At 59.8% G+C, this 11814-nt stretch overlaps 1 protein-coding gene across 2 annotated transcripts in view; it reads right to left on the reverse strand.

Annotated features, from left to right (window-relative positions):
- ASIC4 (acid sensing ion channel subunit family member 4) overlaps positions 1–6951 on the reverse strand; it is a 29134-nt gene extending 22183 nt beyond the window's left edge. The window contains exon 1 of one of the 2 annotated variants that reach the window (XM_027637099.1): positions 5767–6951. In XM_027637099.1, coding sequence (XP_027492900.1) covers positions 5767–5906 — 140 coding nt within the window. In that variant the 5' untranslated portion in view covers positions 5907–6951. The remainder of the gene's footprint in view (positions 1–5766) is intronic. The other variant, XM_027637098.1, reaches the window with a different exon arrangement.
- Positions 6952–11814: the final 4863 nt, after the last annotated feature.

Consider the following 11814-nt stretch of genomic DNA (forward strand, 5'->3'; position numbering starts at 1 on the left):
TTAAATATAATTATGAAGAGAGCTTTTTTATGCTCACGGTGATCTGATCTCAATCAGGGAGACGGTGGGAAAGCCGCCGGCTCCTCCAGCATCTCTGCTCCCCCGCCGCGTCGCCTCCGCACCCCCCTGTGCCCCTGCCTCATCCCCCCCTGCAGGGAGCTGGCACCCACAGCCATGGCCCTTCGTGCACACCCCATTGCCTTGGCATCTGCTTCCTAGTGTCACTGCTGCTGTCGTTGCCACTCCACTTGAATGGAAGTGGCATGGGGGTCTGCTCAGCAAAGGTGTGGAAGAGGGGAGGTGATGAGGGCAAGATGGGTCAGTGGGGCTGGGGAGGAGGGCAGCAGGGTATGGACGTGCTTGAGGGCAAGAGCCATGGGGCTGGGAGCTGAGCATAGGCACTTCCCAGTCATGGATCCCCTTCTCTGCATGATCTGACCCCCTCCCTGTCCCCTGCAGAGCAGTCTCCTCAGGGACCTAATGATGCATCCCTACTCCCCAGGCAGGAGGAGTGCATGCTTCCCTCCCCTCCCACATTCATTAATGGCACTTCATGATCAATTAATACCTGCCAGCTAGGCAGAGGCTGCCCCGATCTACAGCTGGACCCCTCATGTGCAGCTCAGGTGGCCCCACACCAGCCCTTTGCACCAGGACACCCCTCTCACTATATGCATCCCCAGCCACAGCCCAGGGTGCAGCTGCACATGGGGCTGAGCCCAGCTTTCATAGGGGAATCCATGAGAGAATGGCAGTCCCAAAGACATCTCATAATCCCCATGCCAATAACATCTTCCCAAACATGTAGAAGACAGCCAGATTGCCAAGACATCTACTGTCCCCTTGTCACTGTGTCCCACTGTGATGAGGGGCTTTGTAGGGACATCCTTAGGTGCAGCCAGCTCCTCACTCTCCCACCACAGTATCCGAAGTACCCATTATGCCCACATCCACACACATGCTGCTGCAGCCTGGGCACTGTGGGGCAAGGAGTAGCAGCCTGGCTGGCAGGGACCAAGGTGGGCTCTGGGCTGGTGTCCCTGCACAAGGCTTCAGCAGGGACTGGTGGGAGCAGCTACCCGCTGCTGGGAGCTGCTGGACTGACATTTATTTTTAGACGTGAATTGTATAAATTAGCATTTCTCAGCGGATTAAGCAGCAGGAATTGTGTAAAATTAAATGGCAACGAATTGCATTAAAGTCCCCCGTTTTCTGGCACAAACAGCGCCTCAAGCCGTGCCCGGGCAGCTCATGTGTAACAGCGCTGGAGCTGCTGCTGCCGCTGCTCAGGACAGGAGCACAGCCAACCTGCGACGTGTCTGCACGACCCAGGACACAGGCCTGGAAATGCACAAGCATGGTGGCCAATCTGGGAGGATGGGGGGCTCTGGATGGGCTGTGAGTCCCTGGGTAGGTGGCTCAGGCACTGGATTGGGACTGCAGGAGGTAGATGCAGCGAGTGGAGTGCATTGATCCAGATGGGCACAGGTGGCTCAGCCAAGCAACTCACAGGCATGGGATCAGTGACGAATGCTCCAGGCTCTACTGGGCACTGACACCACCAGTCCCAGCCCAGCCAGTCCCTGCCATGCGTGGCAGGACACCCACCACGGTCACAGCTATGCTACCCACCCGTGGGGATGGTGCTGTGGTGAGACCTGTATGGCACTGCCTGGCCCTAGAGCCACCCTGTGCCCCAGCCAGGGTAGGTCCTGCAGTACCTGGAGCCCTGGGGGGTTGGGGCATCTGGGAAGCCCCGAGCAAGCACCCCATGCTCTGGAGCTTGCTCAGCCCTGTACAGGAGGAGAGGGGAATTGGCGTGGTTGAATTCAGGGGGCTGAGCAGGCACCAAGCAGGGCAGGGCAGGTGAAGAACAACCAGTTCAGCTCTCTTACCCAGCATAAAAATAGACTGAAAATGTGACATTTATTAAGTACGTTTCTGGTGGAAAGGTCAGAGAGGGACCCTGTGTCAGGAACGGCGGGTGAGCCTTGAAGAGAGGAGGCAGAGACAACAGCCTACTGCCCACTGGCCACCCCCCCAACCAGGATCTTTCGGGTGCATATAGGGTGCAGCTGAGGATGTTCCCCATCAGCATAGGGGTTTTCCCCTCTGAGGTCTTCTTGGGGTTCTGGGGAGACCCCTCACACTGCCCACATCCTGGACAGGCGGGAGGCCTTGCCTGGAGAGCTGGGGCATATGCCAGCTCTGAGATGCACTGCCAGCTCTCAGCAACCTCCCCGCTCTCCCCCAGCCTCCAGCCCTGGCACAACTGGCTTCGGCAGCCACACATCACAAACAAAAGGCTTCTGACAGTGAATGAGGTTTTGAGAAAAGCACTGGGCTTCTGCCCAGCCGCGAGTGGAGCCTCTCGCCACAGCCACTGCCGGCGAACAGGCGGGATACTGCTGCCAGCAGAGGGGGGCCCCTCCATGCATCTTCTCGTACAGCCCCCAAATTCCTGTCCCCCCATCTGTCTGTCCCCTCCCATCCCCATAGCACCACCGGGAGGGCTCCCCCTTTCCACAGTACTCCCTGACATGGCCTGAACTGGCCTCGTGTTGTACAGGGGTGTCAGGGGCGAGGGTGGGTGTGAGCCACCCGTGGCAGCTCAGTCCCAGCCCCACGGGGACACTTCCCAACCTCCCACTTAGTGGCACGTAAAGAGCGCCATTGATTTCCTACAGCCGCTCGCACGCTTCACACCCTCAGCACCGCAGCTGCACTCGCCCAGCCAGGAGTGCTCTGCTCCCGGCGCCCTCGCGGAGGCATCCATCGGACAGTGTGCCGGCGGGCACAGCAGGGACTGGGGGCTGTGGAGCATGGTGCAGCTCGAAGGGGTCAGAAGAGGCTTTGCCAGGGCTCCAACACGGCCCTCCAGCAGCCGACGCAGAGGGCACATTTGTCAGCGGGGCTGCAGGGAGTCTCGCTGCGGCTCAGGGCTGTCCCTGCCGCTGGGGAGATTTACAGCCCAGCCAGGCTTTATTACATGGAAGATGCTTACGCTGGGGATTTTTTTTTTCCCCGATAGTTTCTTAATTTGCTATCCCATAAAGAACGTGGATTTGTGACGTTGAATAGGGGAAGATCATTTACCACTCACGGCTCTTACTTAAAGGATCCGCACGAGTTATTTATTGTACGAGCACAGGCTGCAAGCAGCAGCGTAAGGGGACACTCTCCAGCCTCGGCACTGCTCCTGCTCCTGAACAGGCAGACAGTCGGCAGCGGCCCCACAGCTTGGCCACTCTCGTGCTGTAAAACTTCCAGCCTCTGGATGAAGTGCACCTCATATCCAGAGGGAAGGAAATATTCCAGCACTCCTGCAAGAAAGGCTGAAGGGGAAGCCCCTTCTCCAGGATTGCTGGGGGGACAGCCTCTGCTACAGAGACTGCTTGCTGTGGGCTTGGTGCCCTGCGACCCTAGGCTATTTGCCCCACTGTGATGTGCTGCAGTCTGAGAGCCCTCCACCACTGCTGGGACACGCTGTGACTCACGCACCCACCCACAGCAGCAGTGGTACAAGAGCCTTCTGAACATGAAGGCTCACATGAGGATCCAGAAATGGGACCAACAAAGATTGGACCTCCCCACTGCATGACAACTGGGTGCAGAGCAGCCTGGGTGCCCCTGTACTGCGGCCACAGCTGGGAGGCACGGGAGTGCCCAAGCCCACACATCACAGCTGGGACTCACCCTGCTTGCCAAGCAGCCTGCGCTGTGTTTCAGTCATTCCCAGGAGGCACAAAGGACCGATTTGGCTCAGGGAATGGGAGTAGGAGGCTCCAGCTGCAAATAGTGTGATGCCTCGACAGGTCCCACTGCTGCCTGCTAAGGCTTTGGGACATGTTACGTGGTGGAGAAAAGTCACATCTTCACACATCCCTCCCCACACCCATGCTCTGCAGCCTCTCCTGCCCCAGGTTCACTGCTTTCCTCCGAGCAAGGGAGAGGTGGCAGAGGTGCCTCTTTCTGCTGACAGCCCTGATGCCTCAAAGGCCATGCTGGAGGGCTGAGTTTTGGACAGGGGGTGGAGGTTTTAGGAGCCTTATACTCTCCTTTTTTGGACCATGAACCCGTGGGTCATTCTCTCGCCTGAAACCTGCTCCTGTGCAGGGTGCTGGCACACCAGAGTCTGGCTGCCTGGGTATTCCCAGGGCATACCTGTAAGTAGATGATGTGGGCAGGCCAGCTGGTCCTGCACAGCCTCCTGCCAAGAGGCCGGGTCCCAGTGACTGTCCTGTCTGTCACCCTCTACTGCAACACAGCACAGTGCATACCACACACTGTTTCCACGCTGTGGGAAGCTCGTACCCAGCCCAATACACCTGATCTCTGCCCTGCCAGTCTCACAGAGTGGTTCAGCACATGGTAAAACCCATTGCTATGCCATACCATTGCCCGGCTCAAGGCTGGTCTTGTTTGCCTCCCTCACACACCAAAGCTTTCAGGATCCTCCAGGAGGACCTAAGGGCTGGAGCCAGCATGGCCAAGCCACGTGTAGGACTGTCCAGAACCAGAGCTTCTGTCTCCAAACCCTGCTGGACCATGCGTCTCCCTGGCAAACTCAAGCAGCTGCCGTAGAGCAGGCACAGAGCCAGGCAAATCCCCAGGAGGAGCGGGGCTGCCCCCCCCCCCCCGCTCCTTCCCACTCCACTGCAGTGCCCCATGCCACCCCCCCGCACAGGGCAGCCCCCCCAAACATCTCTTTCCTAGGGACAGCATCACCCTGCACATTGAGCAGACATTGTACCGATGGGCACAAAGTGAAAGGGAACATGCTGCATCAGCCATTTCCAGACCCACAGAGCATCCTCTCTCCCCCAGCATCCCACACAGCCCATGGCATTGCATCCCACTCCCTGGCAAGAAGCGGAGTCCGGCTGGCAGCACTGTTTCTGGGAACGCAGAAGCCAACCGAGCAGTAGCCCCTGGCAGCCTTAGGAGAGAGGCGGCTCATTTCCAGAGTCATTACGGTCTGAAAAGGGTCCCATCAGGTATTCCGCCCATTCAGCACATTTATTTTCCCAAACCACAGCGGGGATTTGTGATTCCAGGCTCAATATTAGTGAGAGCTGCACACTAGCGGCGGTCGGCCTGGGGCTCGCCGCTTGGGCAGACTGGGCGCTGCTCAGAGGAGGCCCCGCTGCCAGCCCTGGGCAGTGAGTGGGCAGCCCCGGGCAGCCCCTGCTCGCCCAGCTGTAGCTGTGTCTCCAGAGCAGAGCAGCTCAGCATGTGCGTGTGTGCACACGTGCGTGTGCAATGCCGGCAGCCTCCACATCCACACACATCCTGGTGCTAACTGTCCAAATGCAGGAAGGTTCCCCTGTGTGCAAAGGGGTCTCTGCCTGCCCCCCGCCCCCGCACGCTCTCACTGTGCAAAGCACCCTGCGTCAGGGCACTTCAACCCGGGGAAAGCACAGGCTGGAGCAGAATTCTATGCCACAGCTTTTCCCCTGCCCACTGCACGCCACCCGTGGGGACCGCTCAGCCCTGCTGCGCCCCCCCCTTGGCTCCTGCCTGTGAGCCCCTCCGGCACAGACCTGCCGACAGCCCAGTCCTGCGGCACAGAGCCCTGCCGAGAGCTCCCACAGAGGACCCTCTCCCTCTCTCCATGTGAAACTTGGAGGGAAACTCAAACAGAGAGAGATGCAAACTTCAGCAGCCGGAGTGAGCCAGGGAGCCCTGCTCTGGTGAGACCAGAGGGGTGGGTGTTCCCCGTGCCAGCAGGGGCCCCCTGGGAAGCTGACCCAGGTGTGCACTCACCACAGTGAAATCACGGGATGAGCAGTTCTCGCCGCTGAAGTTGCAGCTCTTGAGCATGTCGTCAAGCTGGTGGCCAGTGCGGTTGACAATGTCAGCCATGTCGGGGTCAGGGTAGAGCAGGTCCGTGGCCTTGTGGCCATCCCGGTCCTTGGGGGGCAGCCCGGTCATGTTGGCCAAGTGGAAAATATCAGCGTCGGTGAGTGCCGAGTGGCGGTAGCGGTTGATGTTGCAGATGGTGATGGCGGGGAAGACCATCTCACGGATGGCCTCCTCGTCCAGGGCCATGACATGGGGGTGCTCTAGGTAGAGCAGCGCTGACTTGGCTGCCTGGTAGAGGAAGAAGGCGAGTGATGCCAGAAAGGCAAATGCCCAGAGAGTCTGGCGCACGCCCAGCCGTCCTGACTGGCAGATGTGTCCCAAGCCGTGCAGTGTGCTGGTGCTGGCAAAGGTGGCCAGGTCCCGAGAATGGGGCCGGGCAGGCTCCTCGATCAGGCTCTCCTTGTCCCCTTCTTCTTTCTCCTTCTGCTTCTCATCCTCCTCGGCAAATTTGATTTTACACACGATCTCAATCGGCATCTGCCCCGCACAGCTGGTGTGCCCAGCCAGCGAGCTGCCCCCCAACACAGGCACTGGCCGAGAAGTCGGCCAGGTGCTGGGAGGGAGTTCGGGTCCCCCCCAAGCCCCAGCACGGCACCGGGAGGGCCGAGCCGTCTCGGGAGGGAAGCGCAGCCCCTCTCAGCAGCTCCGAGCCGCCGCTTCCCTCTTGTCTCACTAGTCGATCGTCTCCTTGTGCCTTCGCTTATCAGCACAAATACAGCTGTCAAAAACCCCTCTCTCTCCTCTCCCTCGCTCTGTCTCTCTGCCTCTCTCCTTCGCTCCTCTCTGGTTAAGACCCCAGCAGATACAGGCAGCATTTAGGCATCATGTGCTAATAAAATCCAGGGAATACTTAATAATTCAAGACATGTCAACATTATTTCATCGTCAAATAAAGAGCGAGCGTCAGAGAAAAGAGGCAGTGTGAAGGGCCCGGCGCCTCCGGGGCAGGGAGCCACGCTGCGCCCGCTCCGCAGCCCCGGCCCCGAAGTGCTGCCGGAGCCACTTGTTTGAATGGCTCGGGAGCTGCCGGAGCCGAGCCGTGCCGAGCGGAACCGAGCCGTGCCGCGCCGCGCGAAGCCGAGCCGTTCGTGCCGCGCCGCGCCGCGAGATGCCGAGCCGTGCCGAGCCGTGCCGGGGCGGGCGGGGCACGAAACCTGCCCCCCTCCGCTGCCGCTGTCGCCGCGGTCGCCGCCTGGCCCCGCCGTGCCCCGCCGGCCCGTGCGCCCCGGGGCAGAGCGCGGCGCGGCTCGGCGGGGGCGGGCAGCCTGCGGGCAGCTCGCCCGGCGGCCCCCTCCTGCTCGCCCGCCTGCGGACTCCTCCTGCCTCGGCGGCTCCCTGGCCGTTAACCGCCTCCCTGCCGCGACCCACGGCGGCCAAAGCCGAGACACGGCCGTCCCGCCGCCGGCCCCGGCTGTCCCGGCGGGACCCGGCCGGCGAGCCGCCGCCGAAGCGCGGCTGAACACCGAGCGCCGGGGGTGCACCTCCCCGAGACCCCCCCGGCCCCGCCGTGCTCCTCAGTGTCCCGGAGCCAGAAGGGAGGCAGCGTCGCCACCCACCCGCCGTGTCCACCGCCCCCCTCTCCACTGCGCTCGTTGTGCGCCCGGGATGAGCTCCCCCGGCTTCATTTCTGCTCCCTCCGCCCCCGCCTCTCTACCGCTGCTCCTCATTGTCCCACGGCAGCCCACAGGAAGTGGGGGCCACCACAGGCAGTGACCGGCTATGATAGAAAGGCTGAGCCGGGGTAGCCCTCACCCTCTCTTTTGCCCTGCTCAGCCCTTGCTCCTCCTGGGATCTGCTTCCTCCACCGCACACTCCCGTCCTAGCCCCCGTGGCAGCACACCCCTGCAGGCAGCGTCAGAAATAGGGTGACCTCCTGCCCCGTCCTGCCCGCAGCAGTGGGGCTCTGCCTGCGCAGTGATGAGGGGATGGGTTCATCTTTAGGCAACAACCACATGGCACCTGGGTCTGGCTGCTTCCCATGCACAACACCTCTGCCAGCAAGTCTTGGTCTCTCCCAGCTTCCTGCCTCGGTTTCCCCAGGTAGTGATGGACGGTTTGCTCAGCTAAAAAGGCTGAACCAATTCCCTTCCCCACAAGTCAAGCAACCCTCTGTGACACTGCCTTGTGGCACAGCGTGTGTGGGGGAACACCAGCTCCCTGCCCCCAGAACAAGCCCAGCACTGGGTACCTCCCCCAGCAGACACGGCTCTGCTGAGAAAGGTGCGTGCCTGGCAGGGAAGCTGAGGTCTCCGGAGGACAAGCGACGAGACAGCCGCCCATGAGCGCGACAAGAGGCCTCGCCTCTCCTCGGGGACTGCGCCGCAGGTCAGCGTGACCTTCACTGTGCTGCCAATGCCAACGGCAAAGCTTTCCCCAGTCGTCCGGCAAGCGCACAAGCATCTTCAATCTTCCCATCGATCTGTGCATGGCACACATGTTCCTGCCTCTGTGCGGGTCAATACAGCATGATAGGCTGCCTCCGGCGGGGAGCACGCACAGCCCCATCCAGCTGCTTCTCCCTGCCCAGGGGATGCATCAAGCACGTGCCAGCCCTGTACCCCCAGCTTGGAGAGGCACAGTGGGAGTGGTCTGGGCTGGCAGCCCAAGCACTGCCACCACCATGGGTAGCCCAGCCACATAACCATCAGCCCCCAGCAGCTTCCACAGGGATGCTCAGCTCTGTGGGAATGCTTGGCCCAGTAAGGACCATGGGCAGCAACTGCCTAATCCTGTGGCGAGGAGCTTCTGCAGTGCCATGCAATGGCCAGCACTGGGTCTTTGGTCTGCAGAGCTGGGTGTGTGGTCCCTACCTGTGCCTCTCATTTGCTGTGGTGTTAAGGGGCATGAGGGCATGGAGAGTCTGCCAGGCAGGTCACACTGTAAGCTCAGACTTTGAGGTACAGGGCAAACCAAGCTGTGTGAGTGTGGGACCAGCTGGAGCCCAGTGTTCTCTGTGTGCTGGACAGCCATGGCGTGGCAGCAGAACTGTCTCTTGGCTCCTTGCAGGGCCCTGGCCCCCATACCATGGGGACCACAGACCCCTGCTTTCTCTGGGTATCTTCAGCTCCATTAACTGCCACCTGGACTGGGGACATCTCTTATCACTCTTCTCATAGCATGATCCTCTCCTTTGTGGCCAAAGAGGTAAGTCCTCTCCTCTCTCCTCTCCTGGCTCTCCTCCCCTACTGTGTCCTGCTCCTGCCTTGCCATCCAGCAAGGGCAAAGGCGTTCTAGGGGCTCAACATCTTGCAGGACGACCTGAGGATAAAGTGCAGCCAGGCTGGGTTGGGATCAAGCTGTGCCCAAGTGAGTGGCACCCAAAGCACCAGTCCCATCTTCAGCTGCAGCTGCAGGCTTTCTACAAGTCAGGGAGCAGGGAGCACTATGGTTTTGCAACCAGAGACCATCAGAAGAGAGGGCATGCCAGGAGAAACACAGGGCTGCAGGGGCATGGAGTAGGGAAGCAGCATGGCTTGGGAAGGGGGGCAGTAGGGCTCAGCGACTGCTTTCTCCTCAGACCAGACAAGGCAGAGAACATAGGACCAGCTGGAAATGGCTGGTGCTGCCCCTTTGCCAACATGTCTGCAGATCCCCAAGGTTCTGTGCTGGAACCTCCCACCTGTGACTGAGTGCCTGCACCTGTGGGATATGAGGCCACAAGGAGGGACTCTGTGGCATGCAGTGGGGCTTGTCTGCCCCTTCACCTGGCCACAAGCAGCTACCGAGTCTGTCTACCCACTGATACTCCCTCTTCCAGCCCTTGGGTTTGATGCTAACAACCAGGAGAAGCCCAATGACCTGGGCTCCAGAGTGCTGGCTTCACTAGCCACCATGCAAGCAAACCAACAGGATAGGAGAGCCAGCCAAGGGCTCGCTGGGAGATTGGGAAAGTGGAATCCCCCCTGCTCATTCCTGTGCCCCCCAGCCAGGGGAATGTTGATCGTCAGGGACTTGGCGCAGGGCCCACGTGCTATGCTCAGATGATGGGGGGAGGCTGCGGGTGCCGGGGAAGACAGGACTGGAATTCGAAATGATGTTGACAAATCGGAGAAATGGCCTGAAAACAATCAGATACAATTCAAAAGGACAAGCACCAAGAGCTGGGCTGGGGCGGGAAGCAAATCTGCCCAGCAAGCAGAGGGCGAGCGGCTGGAGGGCAGGGCTGCCAAGCAGGCAGGAGGGCAGGGCAGAGCATTGGCAGTGGGCAGCAGCATCAGCTTGTCTGAGCTTAACAAGGACCCCCAGGACAATCCCAGGTGGATAAACAAGGCACGCAGAGGGTCAGAACCCTCAGGCAGGATGCGTTCTGTAGGTGCCGTTATCTGTGTGAGCAGAAGCTGTGTGAGCAGAAGCTGCATCTCCAGATGCCCAGCAGCAAGCAGCTGCCTGGAAAAGCAGCTGGGAGCTATGAAAAAACAGGAGAAACCTCATACATTTGGGATATGGGATCTACCAGTTTCATGTGGGATGTCTGGCTGCCCTGTAACTGCACAGAGCTCAGTGAAAAGGACGGTGTTGCTTAGGGCTGCATAAGAAGGACAATCATTCACGAGGCATCTGAAGCGCTTGCTGTCAGCAAGGTCTTAGTGGAACCCCTGTGTTTGGTCTGGGACATACAGCAAGGAAAATCCAAACTAATTGTAAATAGTAGTGAGGATTGCAATAACAAAGAGCAGCAATGGAGACACTCTGGAGGCACTGGGGGTTTAGGTGAGAGCAGAGGAGATTAAAAGGCTGCATCCGTAGACAAAATAATGGAGCAGTGAAGGAGGGGGCTTTCTAGAGCATCAGGGCTCTGACACACCATAGAAGATAGCAGGAGAAAGGTGGAGTCTCCGTGGGGAGAAGCTGGCCCCACAATCTGGAGGGATGCTCGGTGGGCCTGACCCTGCCCTGATGCCCTCCAGCACCCTCATGATGACTCATCTCCTCCAAAACACAGACACTGTCCATTTCTATTCTTAGCCCAGTCTGAATGAGGGTTGGGTTGTGATTTCCCTTTCTTGCCACCCAGCCAATGAATTGACTCTTTTCTATACCAACACCCAAACTCCCACCACGCTCTGGCACTGGCACTGTGCTGCTGCAGTGAGCTCACCCTCCCAGCCACCCTGCGGGGCTGCAACTCCTCAGGAGAGACACAGGGGATCAGCCCGGGGGACTAAAAGGTGCTGTGGCCAGGGCAGCCCAGGAGGATGAGGCACAGAGGTGATTAGGAAAATGACAGACCTGGGTGGACAGCGAGCAGCTGCCCAAAAGGAGACCCCTAGGAGGGAGCTCCCATCTGATACTCAGCTAGTCCAAAATGGCCAGGATGTGGATCCAGCTTGCTGAGTGCTCCTGCCACCAGCCCAAGCCCATGAGCTGGCTGCCACGTCTTCCTCACCAGCTCCTCACACTCCAGAGTTGGTGCTGGCCGCAGCCCCAGGCAGAGAGGAAACTGGATGTGGGGCAATCATTAATTTTGATCTAATTGAAGGAAACGTGGCTGCAGAGCCCAGCTGACCGCAGCACTCAGCTCTGCCTCATGCAGGTTGTATCCTCTGAGACCCTTGCAAGCACGTCGGCTTAACAAGAACAGCCTCCTTCCATGGCCTCCCCGGCATGCTGCCGGCGCCTGCCCAGCAGGTCAGGCTCTGCTGCAGGGACGGCAAGTGCCTCGGCTGTGGGGAGATGTGGGATGACAAGATGTCCACTCCAATTACAAGAGAGCAGGGCTGGCAATGGTGTGATGAGCATGCCAGGCATCTCAGACATCTCCACTGCCTGCTATGGAGTTGGCTGGGGGGGGCCACAGGAGCAGTAATGCTGCCTGCACCCCACTTGCTGAAACCTCCAGGCCCAATGGGTCTTCCTTCACCCATTGGGAATGGTGGGGCTGGGAATGATGGGAGGGAGCTGTATGCACCAGGGTAGGAGCAAAGCCATTGCTATGAGCACTGTTACCAG

The sequence above is a fragment of the Corapipo altera genome, unplaced genomic scaffold (assembly GCF_003945725.1).
Source record: "Corapipo altera isolate COAL_440 unplaced genomic scaffold, ASM394572v1 45, whole genome shotgun sequence".
In the NCBI taxonomy this organism is placed as follows: domain Eukaryota; kingdom Metazoa; phylum Chordata; class Aves; order Passeriformes; family Pipridae; genus Corapipo; species Corapipo altera.